This window comes from Ursus arctos, unplaced genomic scaffold (assembly GCF_023065955.2).
Source record: "Ursus arctos isolate Adak ecotype North America unplaced genomic scaffold, UrsArc2.0 scaffold_19, whole genome shotgun sequence".
NCBI classification, from domain to species: Eukaryota; Metazoa; Chordata; class Mammalia; order Carnivora; family Ursidae; genus Ursus; species Ursus arctos.
Genome location: NW_026622863.1, coordinates 50,856,299 through 50,869,081, shown reverse-complemented (window position 1 = coordinate 50,869,081; position 12,783 = coordinate 50,856,299). Strand labels below are relative to the sequence as shown.

Here is a 12,783-nt window from a genome sequence, read left to right as displayed (position 1 = left end):
TCGTTTTATTAGGCTCTGGACGTTAGTATTCTTTGTACACGCTAGGTCCAGTGTGCCCCCGGGTCCAGCCCAGTCACAGCGCGGGGAGACAGTTTTTGAGTGAGCCCAGGAGATGGAGTTAGGGGGAAAGAAACTTGGGGTCGTGGCCCCAATACACAGATGGGTAAGCTGAGTCCAGGGGAGGGCCAGGGACGCTCCCGATATCACCCAGAAAGCTGGGCACTGCGCTGGCCTTTTTTCTTCAGGCCAGGGTCCTGGAGACCGAGCAGGCCTCGGGCCTCGCGCCGACGGCGGCGCCCGTAGCTGTGAGGGTCCTGGGGCTCGCGGCCGGCCTTCCCTGAGAGCTCCTTGGTGGAGGCGGAGCGGAGCCAGTATATCATCTCTGGCAGGCGGTGGGTCTGGCATGTGCCCAGGGAACAGAGGCGCCTGCGGTGCTGGGCGACCTGGTGCTGGGGCTGCCTGGGGAGGGAGCATGGGAGAAGGCCGGGTTCAAACAGAATCCTCTCGAGAAAGGTGTCTTAGTGGGGTCGGAGCACCCAGAACTCCGCGACCGCAGAGGCGCGCTTACAGATCACCATTCCACCGACGCGGAAAGCAGGGGCCTGAAGAGGGCGCACGCTCCTCGCGGTCTCCTTCCCGCCCTGTCCCTGCTGCCGCCCGCCTTTCTCACCTGCCCAAGGAGTCCGGGTCCCCCAGAACCGAGGAGGCGAGAAGCAACAGGAGGATGTGGGAAGTCATCGTGGGGTGGGGCCGGGAGCGGTCCTTAAAACCCATGAGCGAAGCGGCCCCTCCGGGGTGCGGCTCCGCCCCCTTCCCGAGTCAGATAGGCCCCCGGAGGCCCGCTTGGGCGCCAGGAATCAGGGCCAGTCCCCACTGCTCAGGCGGGGAAAACTGAGGCCAAGAGTCGAGGAGCCCACACCACGCCAGAAGGTAAGCTTAGAACCCGGACTCCCACGTCCTACTCCTTGGCCTCCGAGCCCTCACGGGTGCGGTCACACGGCAGAGCTATGACCCTGGGAGGCCTCGGGAGAGGGACCCCTTTAAGGCGGAGGGAAGAGGGGCGGGGCAGCTGACACCTGCTAGTGGTTGACACAGCTTAGGGCTTCCAGGAAAGGGGTGGGGGCAGGGAGGCGCTGGGCTCCTGCGACCTCAACCTCAACCCATCGGGGACCATGAGGTCTCAAGGACCAGGCTCCTTCTTGGGTTAGGAAATGCGGGGCGTGCGGGGCCACCTCAGGTTGTGGACAAAGGGAGTCTGGGCCCCAGCACAGCTGGGACACCATCCTGGAAGAGGAATAGTGTGACGCGCCGCCAGGCCCAGGGCTCCAGCCGTACCGAAGCAGGTGTAGCCAGGGCCGTGGAAAGTCATGGCGGCACAGGCGATCCGGGTCCTGTGGACAGCGTCCTGGGGGACCAGGGACTCGGTGCACAAGGCAATGGGAAAGGGTCAAGTGTAGATGCCGTGCCTGCAGCAGAGGGTGAACACAGCCCCTGGGGAGTTGTCAGTGGGGCCTCTGAGGCATCTCTGTAAAGCAGGGAGGCAGGGAGGCCCTGCTGCCCTAGGGTAGGACACCCCGCTCGTCCCTCCCTCCATCCCTCACCTCCAAGTCCCAAGCTAGGAGGGGGAAAGACACACAAGGAATTCTATTCCCTTAACATACCCCCCCCGACTCAGTTTCCCCAGCTGCAGAGGGCAGGGCAGTAGTCACTGCCAGTCAGCCCTCGCCTGGCCTTGGAGGGTCCTGGACAGGAAAAAACAGCCAGACGGCGGAACAATGTGTGTGCTGGGGGGAGGGGGGGGAAGATGGCTTTCTGGGAAACTTAAGGGCCCAGCTATGCTGGGAACCCACACCCCAACCCTCCCCCCAGCCTGGCAGGGCAACCGGGGGCAGGAGCCCTGCCCAACGGGGACAAGAGGGAACAGGGTCTCAGGGCGCATGAGTGAGGGGGATTGGAGGGGGACACATGGACCCAGAGAGAGCAACAGGGGAGCAGACCCTGGCAGGGGGCCATGGAAAGCAGAGACCACAAGAGGCCAGAGCCAGGGAGTAAGACCTAGAGACACAGAGATGGGGACAGAGACCTATAGCTACCAGCAGGCGCCAGCCCATGACCCCCACAGCTGCTCAGGACATCATCATCACAGCACCTGCAGACGGAACCCCACTTTGCCCCCCAGGAAGCCGAGCCATCCCAGCTGAGGATTTATTGGCGTAAATGCAACCATATAAAAACATAAGTTATGAAAAACACAGTCACGATGTGCCCCGCCCCAGCCCAGACCCCTAAAACCCCCTTCTGAGGGAGGGAAGGAGAGGAAGGGGGAGCCCCCAAACTGCCTAAGAATGCCGCAGCCCCTGGGCCCGTGCAGGGCCGGCCCGGCCAGGGTGGGAGAAGCCGGGCGCCGCCTCAGCGCATCCGGTAGTCGGTGGAGCAGGACAGCTCGCACAGCTGGCCCTTGAAGTCCAGATCAATGGTGAAGTCCAGGTCGCGCTGTGGGGAGAGGGCAGATGTGAGGGGGACTGGACACGGGACAGGCAGAGGTCTGGAACCGTCCGAGTCAGGAGGCCACGGCAGGAGGCGCCCCCAGCCACCTCCCACGCTCCCCAGAGACCCCCCATCCAGGCTGGGAGACTCCACGGTGCTGGTCCCACCCCCAGCATCTGCTCTCAACCCCGACTCCCAGCCGCAGCTCCCGCAACACCCGAAAGGGCACCTGGAACCCAGCCAAGCCCACCCCTCCAGGGCAGAGCTCAGCTGCTCTGTCTCTTGCATAAGGATTGTTCCCCATCAGAACCATTCTCATCAGTAAAGCAGTTACTCCTTCCCTCTTTTCTAAGCAGCAAATCTCTCTTCCAGCACACTTCCTCCTCCACGGCAACACTCACTGGTCCCAACCCGTGTCTGCACGTCCTCAGCTCCCAGGCTTCCTGGAACCCAGGCCTCGCTCCATGCTCCCCACCCCCCAGCACTCCCTGGAAAGGCTCGGGCCAAAGTCGCCTATAACCTTGAGGACTTCTGCTCTCAGTCCCCCCCCACCTCGGCCCAGGCTCCCAGCTTCCTCTGCTGCTCTGGGCCTCTCTCTCTGTCTCTTTAGTCTGGGGTCTCCCAAGCTCTGTACTACCGACATTTGGGGCCAGAGTCAAGGCTTCTTCACTGTCCTGCGCAAGATGCCACTAGCATCTTTCTCCAGTTCTGAGAGCCCAAAATGTCTCCTCCAGACAGGGACAAGCGTCCTGAGAGGATCACCGAGTCCCGTGCCCACACTTCTAGCCCAGGCCCCCGCCCTGGACTCCAGGCTCCAGACCCTCTGTCCTCCCATCCACTTGGGGTTGCCCCAGGGGTCAGACTCAACCCAGCGGAGGGCTGCTGGGGCCCCAGAACAGGCAGCGGTGTCCCTCCTGAGCCAGCCAACCACCCCCGCAAGCCCCCCCAGCGCCTCACATTATTCTTGGCATTGGGCCGCATGCCGATGGTGCCAAAAATCTCCTCGCCTGTCTTCACGGTCAGGTAGTCCTCCATGTAGAACACGGTCTGCTTCCAGTGCGTGTAGGGGGACTCGGGGCCTGGGGGTGCAGTCGGGTCAGCCGGGACACAGCCAGCCCCGGGGCCTCCTGCCCAGCCCCCACCCTGGGCCTCGGCCTGGCCCCTCCAGGACCTGAATCCCTTCACTCTCATCAAGCCCTGGAGAGGGACTGTTGTTTACTGTTTCGCGGGTGGGGAAACTGAGGCATGACACGCCCAGGTAAGCCGGCAGAGCCGGTGTCACAACAGGAGTCCTCCGTGGCCCCCCGGCCCCCCCCCCCGGCCGGTTCCTGTTCCGCGCCCCCCTCCCCCAGGCCCGGCGCCAGGCTCACTGGTGGAGAAGCCCGTCCTCTTGTGGCAGCGCGTGAACTCGATGTTGAAATAGGCCACGAGCGCGTGCACGTAGTCATTCCGCTTCACTTGCAGGCAGAAGGGGGAGGTGAAGGTCAGGTCTTCCACCTTGACAGTGTAGATGTCCACCTCCTGCGGGACAGGCCCCGTGAGCCCCACTCCCCAACGCCCAGCCCAGCGGGCGCGGGAAAGCCCGGGGGTCCGAGCCTGGGTCCCGCGCCCTTCTCGCGACGTCCAAAGCCCACCGGGCGGTTCTCCTTCTAGAGCTACTACCTCTGCTTCGGGGAATCGCCCGCTGCCCCTTCTCCACGGCAGGGGCCTCTTCACCGGGCTCCCTACTGCTGCCCCCCCACCCTCACCCCAGCCCCTTACTCGACCTATCAGCCAGTGTGACGATTTTAAAACACTGTCCGCCAGATCATGTCAAACTCCTGCTCAAAATCCCTCCGACAGCTCCCTGGCACCCGCCCTCGCAGCTCCTGTCTTCACTCGCTCCAGACTTCCTCCTCCTCCTCCTCCACCAGGGCTGGGCCGCCTCTCGCAGCCCAATTCTAGGGTTCACCCCGGGGTCCGGCTCCCCACGCGGACACCGAGGGGCTCAAGAACCGATCGCAGTCACGGTCATTCTTTATCAGCGGCCCAGGTGTGTATCAGCTCGCTTGGGGCCCTGGGCTTCCCGCAGCTGGAGCGCGGGCCAAGGGGCTCAGCTGCCTGGCTCAGGGGTGCCTCCCTGGAATGAGTCCCCCCAGAGCAGTGCCAGCCAGTTCGGTCTCGCTTGCCACGGCGCCTGGAACCACTCGCAGGGCTTGGCTCATGAAGCTTTTTAAAGGACAAGGTGGCTTCTCGGGCCTCTAGCGCCACCTCTGGCCGACAGGTGAGACTCCCAGGCCTCAAGCAAACACTGGGTGACCTGCCGTCTTTGCTCAGCGTCAGCTGGCCCTTCCTTGGTTCCGACCCTGGGGACACCTGGCCACACACCCCCCTTCACCTTTATGAGGCAGGCGTTGGTGACCAGCTGCTTGGGGTCCACCACATCCACCAGGGGCTCCTTGATGGCCACATCTTTGATGCAAGACATGTCAAAGCCGTACACGTTCTCCCACCCTGGGGAGGCAGGCAGGGAGGAGGGGTGAGCCCATCAGCGGCATGCAGGCCAAGCCTGCCCTGCCCCCCTGAGCTCCTGGGGGCCCCCCTGAGCTCACAGTGAATCTTGTAGTCTTTGTACTGCCGGTCTTCGATGGCTGTCACATACAGCGTGGCTCGGTCCGGGAAGATGAGGCCATCGGGGGCCTGCCGAGGGGGAGGGGGAGGGTGTAAAGGATGGAAGGCCTTGGAACACTACCCACAAACCTTGACAACTTCGGTCTCTACCCACACACGCTATCTCCACCCTGGTCTGAGCCACCTGGACTCCTACGATGGCCTCCTCACTGGTTCCTGGCTTCCGCCCTCGAGCCTGCATCTATTCCCCATGCGGCTGCCAGGAAGCATCCAGGAGCACCTGTCTCAGACCTGTCCTTCACGGGTTCTGAAGCATCTGCAGAACCCTCCCTGGCTCCTCTGAGAGGAAAACTAAAGTATCAGGGGGTGCTCAGGCCCCTCCACCCCTTTTCCTTCTACCGTTCTTCCAGACCCTCAGCCCACTCCCTGCTGTTCCTCAGCACACAGTAAGAACACTCCTGCCCCAGGACCTTTGCACCAGTTCCTCTGCCCAGATGCTCTTGGCCCCAGATCTCATGCAGCTCCTACCCCTTGTTCAGGTCTCGGTCACCTCCCCCTGGGAGGCCTGCTCAGATCTGAGCGCCTGGAACCATGGCCCTCTGGCCTCTCCCCATCCTTCTGCCCTGCCATGGTCTTCTTCCCAGCACCGCCCACCTCCTGACACTGTCTCCTTGTCACTGTCTAGCTCCTGGTGCCTGTTACCTCCCATTCTGGCTTTGGGCCCTCCAACATCTAGGCAGCCAATCCCCTGCATGAAGTCCCCTGTGGGGGAAATATCTAGCATGGCTTCTGGTTTTCTGCCCAGACCCCAGCTGATAGGTGCTCAACACGTGGCCGAAGGAGCCCCGCCTGCTCACGCCGCGTGAGCTGCTCCCACCCCGCCGGGGGCCTCACCAGCCATTTGTCTCGGGCATAGAGCACAGTGTTGAGCATTGACTCGTAGAAAAGGCAGTAGCCCATCCACTCGCTGATGATGATGTCCACCTTCTCCACCGGAAGCTCCACCTCCTCCACCTTCCCCTTGATGATGGTCACCACTGCGGGGCAGAGACAGGCACATGCGACCAGCCCTGCGGAGACCTGTCCGCTTGCCTCCCCCGGGGACCCCACCGGAGCCGCCCCCGCCTCCTCAAGGAAAGGCTGGGAGCTGCATTTGGGCATCTGCAAAGAACTCTGCCAGCTGAAGCCACACTTTGAACTCAGGGGTTTTTGGTTTGGTTTGGTTTTGTACTTTTTCTTTTTTTTTTAAGTAATCTCTATGCCCGGCATGGGGCGCGAACTCGCGACCCCGAGATCAAGAGTCACACACTCTACAGATCACGCCAGCCAGGCGCCCCTGTCAACTCAGTTTTAAAATTTATTCATCACTCTGGATATTTTTAAGGCAGAAGCAGAAAATGGTGTATGGATTACGTATTAGATGGACTTTGTCGTTAATAGCATGGTCATGTTTTCTGAAAGGCTCTATTACACACACACACACAGCAGTATTTACAGGACAAAGGACGTCATGGTTCAAATTTGCTTCAAATGGAGATATTTAAAGCTCAGTGGTAGGTACCGGGGGGGGGGTGATTATACTAATCTCTCTTTATATATATATTTACATATATATAAACTCTTAAAAAAAAAATCACTTCAGGGGCGCCTGGATGGCTCAGTCAGTGAAGCATCCGACTCTTGGTTTCGACTCAGGTCATGATCTCAGGGTCGTGGGATCGAGCCCTGTGCTGGGCTCCACGCTTGGTGTGGATGGAGTCTGCCTGAGATTCTCCCTCTCTCTCCCCGTCCCCGCACTCTCTGAATGAATGAATGAATGAATGAATGAATGAATAAATCTTAGGGGGAAAAAAAGTCACTGTGGAAGAGCCACCATTTTCCCACATTCTCTGCCCCGGAACCCAGCAGGTGGGAACTCAAAAGCCATGTGGCAACACCCACACAACTGGCCTTTCTGACCCAAGCAACCCTCCTTTAGTAAACTGACCTCCCAGATACAACAGTGCATACGTGAAGTGACATTGTGGGTGAGGGACGAACATCTCAGGGGCTGCTGGGAGGCCCACCCCTAGGAGCCTGATTAAGAAAGCAGGCGATGGCAGTCACCGAAAAGAGCAAGATCACTGAAAGAGCAAGAGCCTCTCGTGTGTGGAAATGTGTGGAACTACACGACGAGCAGGTGGAAGGAGGACAAAAGGCTGCGGGAAATGCTATTTATGTACCAGACACGCACGCGAGCGTGAAAACACTGACACGTGTACGCGCTCGCGGCTGCAGACTTCTCTGGAAGGGAATGTGGGCTGAACGTAGAAGGGTGGCTGAGAGACTTCTCACCACGGACCCTCAGGTGTCAACCCCATGCCTCTGCAAACTAAAAACTGCTTCTTGCGCCTGTGCTGGACGAGCGAGGCGCTAAGCTCGCGGCTTTGCCGCTCAGTTTCTAAACCGGCACAGCACGCTTGCCACTACCCATTGTTCGGAGAAGGTTCTGAGAAGGTGGGATTCTCAGCTCGGAGCCTGGGGCGGGAGGAACGGCTGAACATGTGCTCAGTGACGGCCCCCACCCCACTGCCAGGGGCCCCGGGGAAGCGGGAAATCACCCATTCCATCCCCACAAACCCATTCTCTTCCTGGGCTCACCATGGTCTAACTTGTTGGCTTTGACGATCTTCACCGCATAATCAGAGATACTGGAACACTCGATCTGGGGGCCCAGGAAGAAGGGAGGGTAAGACCCCCCCACTCCCACCCTCCGCTCCCAGTCCCCTCCATCCAATCCCTGAGCCCTAAGGGGCCCCTCTCCATCCCCAGGCCCTGGCCCACCCACCTACCCAGGACACTCACCCCAATGACCTTGCGGGCCCCAGCCTTGGCAGCAAACATACACAGGATCCCCGTGCCGGAGCCCACGTCCAGCACCACCTTATCCTTGAAGAGGTGCCGGTTGTGAAACATGGAGTTTCGGTATGTGAGGGTGCGCACCTCATCTTTCAGCATCTCCTGGATGGGGAGGTGGGGGCACAAGGTACAAACATGCCGTGAGGGAGCCCATGTGCCCCGCTGGAAAATGGGGTGCCCTGGCCTCTGACACACTGGCAGTTTGAAGAGCTAGAGCTCAGTCCTCCCACTTCCTTAGTCCCCTTGGAACAAGTCATTTCCGTCCCACATGCCTCAGTTTCCCTATTTGTAAAATCAGACCGATGGACTAAACTCCCTCCCGCCTTGGCCTGATTCTACCATCGCCTCCCAAGCCCCAGTGATCCTTGGCTTTACCCAGAACTTAGTGCCCCTGAACTTAAAGGTAAATTTTGTTATGTATATTTTACAATTTAGAAAAGAAGAGGTCTCAGCAAAAGGAAAAAAAGAAGAGAAAGAAAAAGAAAAAAATCCTCAGAATCCCATCCCGACGGCTTTCTGGGACCTCGGTGCGGCTTTCTGGGACCTCGGTGCGAAAGGGTCCAGAAGTCAGGGCACAGCGGCGGGAGCCGCTGGGGGGGGCAGTCCCACCGCCAGCCACTAGAGGGCGGCAGAGACCGGCAGGCCTTGACCTCCGGCTGAAGTCTCAGGCAGGCTGGGCTGCGCTCCCACCCCAGCCTCCCAAGAGCGCCAGGCTAAGCTCCGTCTCCAAGGCAACGGCTGGGAGAGGCGACCCCGGGGTGTGTGCCTCACACCCAGAGGGGCGGCCAGGCTCGCTGCCAGGGGAGGCAGTGCGCATGCGTGGGAAATTAAGTCCCAGCCCTCCCCAACATTAACCCCCTCAAGATTCAGCTGCTTTAGGAGCTGTTCATACTCACCTCATGAATGCCAAAGTGAGCATAGGAATCAAAGTAGTAATCTTTGGACGTCATGTCCTCAGCATTGGGCTTCTCGCTGCTTTCCGCCTGGCCACAGGAGACCTGGAAGGGGGTAGATGGGAGCATGGGTCAAATCTGAGGGCTCTCCAAGGCCTCTTAAAACTCCAGGTCCCTACTTCTCCCTGGAGAACAGACCCCCCAAAATCATACAATGGCAACCCTACAGCCCCGTCTCCCCCCAAACCCCAAAACCTTACAACCCCTTTCCTCTTCCAGGACCCCCCCCAGAGCACCATCCAGGGGAGTACCCCGATACCTCAGCCACGCCTACCATCTCTCCAGTCTCTCTGCCCCCGTCTCTAGCTCAGCCCACAGCTGGGGGTGGGGGTAGGGGGGGGGAAGGCAGAATTGGGGCAGACACGGGAAGGGCAAAGGGGGGGCTGGAAATGGAGTTAAGGAAGTAGCCACAGTATTTGGGGAGGCCAGATGGGAGCCACAAACCTGCAGGGGGTTTGTACTAACGGTTTGGGGGCACAGGGTAAACTGGTTTGAAGCAAGAGGAATCATGTTTAGACTGCTAGAAAGGGCCTGATATGTGGCAAGATATATTTATGTGGGGAAGGGTCTCACAAAAGGATATTTACTTCTTCAAGAGGCGGCTGGAGGCTCATCCCATTAGCCAAGGTGGCTACAAAATTCTAGGAGAGAGTAACAGGGAGACAGGATTAGCTACTGGGAGTGGCTAGGGGAGGGCCAGGCCAGGGGACCCCAGCTCACAGGGGAGGGGGTGTTTCCTACAATTTTCCTTTTCCTTGGAGGGGAGTGGTGGCAGAGGGAGCAAGTAAAGAGGCAGGGCTGTTTTTAAAAGGGGTGGGAGAAGTGGGGGGAGAAGAGAAGGGGTTCTGTCCCAGCTATGGCTGGAGAGATGGTGGCCCGCCCCCACGCTGTCCCTCTCCAGCCAGGCACCTGACCATACACACCTCCCCCATCCAGGCCAGAGGAACTGGCATCCGCCAGGCACACGGGCACTGCCAGCTGTCGCTCCCCCTCATCCTCTAATCCCCCCAGATTAGGTGACACTTCCTGACACACACCCCCATCCTGGGGTGTCATGAGTAGCCGGGGGAGGGGGCACTGGCAGGATGTATCCACTGGGCATCTGCCACCTCTACAAACAAGTCTCTTGTCTCAGAGAATTCCAGAAAGGAGGTGTGGCACACAGACACCCCCACCAGAGTTGGCACCGTGACCCCTAGCTCCTGCCTTGGACTCAGGAAGCCCCAAACAAAGCCAGCTGGAGCCAATCTCCTAGCTTAGTACCTTCTTCCCAGGAAGGTAGAGTCCCAGGGAGGAGGCCAGACTCTGGACCCTCAAACCCATCATTACCCAGGCCCAAAACCCACCTGGAGTGTGGGGCCAAGTCCTGAGGCAACCTCTAAGAAAGAAATTTCCTCCACCTATACAGACCCTGGCCCAGGAGAGCCCAGGTGGATGGGAGTCACTGGAGTGACCCCTGGGAGCTGCCTGCCCCCCAATGATACAAGGTGAGAGGCAGGAGTACACAGGCCCCATCATATTATATCTCTTCCAGATGTGACCACCCTTCAGGCCCCAAGAAGCACGAAGTCACAGACCGGACCCACGAACCCCAAGCCCCGCCCCCATCCTCCCAAGCCAGTGAGGACACCTATAAAGGGTGACTGGTAAGGGGATTTCCCACTGGGACCCATTTCTCAATACCACTAATACCACGACCAAGCAAGTCCCAAGCGGTCTTGAAACAGCACCTGAGCCAACCCCACAAGGCTGCACAAGAACCAAACCTCTAAGGAAACCATTTCAAGCCTCCATGCTCAGGACCCTCAAATAGGGCTTCAGGAAGGGAGAAGTCATCTCCCACCTTCGCATATGCGCCGGGGAGAGAAAGGTCCCCAATAGGAGGTAATGCTCGTAGCTTATATTCCCCACATCCTCTTCCCAGCAGAGCCTCTCCCCTCGCCCGGGAGGGCTCCAAAGGGGAGGTGGGCTTTGGGACACGCCCCATGAAAAAGATGTCCCTCCCACACACCCAGAAATGGCCACAAGGGGGTGCACGACGCCTTATCGGGAAGGATCTCCTTCAACTAGAGGCCCCCCCACCACCCAGAGGGAGGTCACAGGGGCATGCCCCATCCCCCCAGCTCCCAAAGCCACGGGCAGGGGAGAATCCAGGGACAGGAAAACGGGGGTCCGAAGGGAACCAGTTCTTCCTCTTCCTCCAACCCCAACCTGGGGTTGCACGAAACCTGGACCGAAGCCTAAGCAGATGCCCCGGTATCCGGAACAGGGTTTTGGAGGGTCGAGATACACTGCCCCTCCCGAGAGACTCTTTACTTCTCGGAGCGAACGAAGTAAGCCCAACCCAAGGGTTACGTCGCGATCCCGGGGGAGAGAGCAGGGGGCCTCCAAGGGAGGGTCGGAGCTTCCTCTCCGCCCCCCCCCGGGGCGCCCCTCCCCCGGCCGGGGGCGGGGCCTTTGTCCCGCACGTGGAGCCCGCCGGGCCACGGGGCACGGCACACCCCCTCCCCACCCACCTTGCCGCGGCCACGTGGGGGCCAGGCCGGAAGCGCCCCCAGCCCTCCTCCACGTGGGAGGGGGCACGACACCGTCGGCTCGAACCGGTGCCGCAGGCCCCCGAAAGCTAGGAAACCCGCACCTCAGACTGTATCCCGGGATCCGGAGCGTGCGGCGTCCCCTCCGTACGGCTGAGAGCCTTCAGCCCCAATCCGCCCATTCGGAGCCCCTTCCCCACGACGGAGGCATAAAACATCGACCCCCAAGCCGCCCCCCACCCCCGACGGCGCTCGAGGCGCTCACCTCCATGATGCAGTTCGCGGCCTCGGCTGCCGCCATCTTCACCCGCACCTACTCCTCCTCCTGCCGCCGAGACCCCCCCCTTTCTCCGCACTCCCCCGGGACCGCCTTATACCGGAGGGTCCACGGCCCGCCCACAATGACCCCGCCAGGAGATCTCATTGGCAATGGAGGCGGCCCGTCTGAGAATGTCGTTTACCAATTGGGCAAAGAAGACGCCCATCAAAGATGAGGGGCCCGCCCAGTCTGGTGTGCAGAGCCCCGCCCCCTTAAGTCGACGGGGATGGGAAAGACTGCCCGTCTATCGCAGGAGCCGCGACTGATGATTGGGCAAAGTCTACCAGAAGTTCCCGCCCCTGTCCCCCCAGCACCGCCTCAAAGCTTCCCGGCGGGCCCCGCGCTAAGCGGACATCTTGAAAGAGAGCTGTCCATCACCAAAACAACCCGCCTCTTAATAGCTGCTATTGGTTTATCCTGAATGTGACGTCATGAAGTCTTTAGACAGCCGTCTTCTAGCGGCTGGTCTCAAGGAGAACGCGGCGATTGGCCCACGAGGAGGGAGGAAGGACGGCCTTTAGGCTCCAGCGATTGGCTCAAAGAACAGTCACTCCTCAGCCATTCGGTGGATTCTCCCAGCCCGGGGGAGTTCAGAAGGAACAAGGGGCTTGCGCCCATTTACCTGAGGGACAGACTGGAGAAGTGAGAAGCCCAAAGAAAAGAGGGCTTGTATGGGGTCCGACACAAGTCAGTAAGAGGACTCAGGCCTCAGGACATATAACCACCTAGTCCTCTACCTAACTGTTCCTAGTTTTTTAAATCCAACAACCCTACTCAAGCCACTTGGCGGTTGCCAAGGCCCACCCCCTGCTAGGAACGCTCACCTCCCTTTGCCTGCCAACTCCTCTGTATCAGTTGGGGCCGACCTCAGATGCCACCTCCTCCAGGAAGCTTCTATCCTCTTGCAGAAAAAGCCACTACAGATTTTCCTGAGTTATGAGGGGGTTACCTCCGCCCCCCCAATAAACCCATCCTAAATTGA

General features: G+C 59.9%; 2 protein-coding genes across 4 annotated transcripts; both read right to left on the bottom strand.

Annotated features, from left to right (window-relative positions):
• Nucleotides 1-203: 203 nt before the first annotated feature.
• Nucleotides 204-774, bottom strand: ADM5 (adrenomedullin 5 (putative)). The gene is made up of 2 exons (XM_026481803.4): nucleotides 671-774; nucleotides 204-459 (listed from the first exon to the last, which is right to left on the bottom strand). Exons 1-2 carry the CDS (start codon nucleotides 772-774, stop codon nucleotides 204-206), a joined length of 360 nt encoding a protein of 119 aa, XP_026337588.1.
• Nucleotides 775-2,191: 1,417 nt separating this feature from the next.
• On the bottom strand, nucleotides 2,192-11,849 carry PRMT1 (protein arginine methyltransferase 1). 3 transcript variants are annotated; one of them, XM_026481801.4, is made up of 11 exons: nucleotides 11,748-11,826; nucleotides 9,536-9,589; nucleotides 8,892-8,993; nucleotides 7,942-8,097; nucleotides 7,738-7,801; nucleotides 5,992-6,134; nucleotides 5,079-5,166; nucleotides 4,865-4,980; nucleotides 3,858-4,008; nucleotides 3,445-3,566; nucleotides 2,192-2,493 (listed from the first exon to the last, which is right to left on the bottom strand). In XM_026481801.4, exons 1-11 carry the CDS (start codon nucleotides 11,781-11,783, stop codon nucleotides 2,410-2,412), a joined length of 1,116 nt encoding a protein of 371 aa, XP_026337586.1. In that variant the 5' UTR covers nucleotides 11,784-11,826; the 3' UTR covers nucleotides 2,192-2,409. The 3 variants fall into 3 exon arrangements, with proteins under 3 accessions (XP_026337586.1, XP_026337587.1, XP_057170538.1); XM_026481802.4 differs by lacking the exon at nucleotides 9,536-9,589 and having other exon boundaries at nucleotides 11,748-11,849; XM_057314555.1 differs by lacking the exons at nucleotides 9,536-9,589; nucleotides 11,748-11,826 and adding an exon at nucleotides 9,208-9,240.
• Between the last annotated feature and the right edge of the window lie 934 nt (nucleotides 11,850-12,783).

Excerpts from the sequence above, each read along its gene's own strand:
- PRMT1 (XM_026481801.4), bottom strand. The coding sequence starts at position 11,783 with ATGGCGGCAGCCGAGGCCGCGAACTGCATCATGGAG. Across the intron at positions 7,802-7,941 it reads GGGCCCGCAAGGTCATTGGG|ATCGAGTGTTCCAGTATCTC; the intron begins GTGAGTGTCCTG and ends CTGGGCCCCCAG. Across the intron at positions 2,494-3,444 it reads GGCCCAATGCCAAGAATAAT|CGCGACCTGGACTTCACCAT; the intron begins GTGAGGCGCTGG and ends CTCTCCCCACAG.
- ADM5 (XM_026481803.4), bottom strand. The coding sequence starts at position 774 with ATGGGTTTTAAGGACCGCTCCCGGCCCCACCCCACGATGACTTCCCAC. Across the intron at positions 460-670 it reads GACCCGGACTCCTTGGGCAG|GCAGCCCCAGCACCAGGTCG; the intron begins GTGAGAAAGGCG and ends CTCCCTCCCCAG.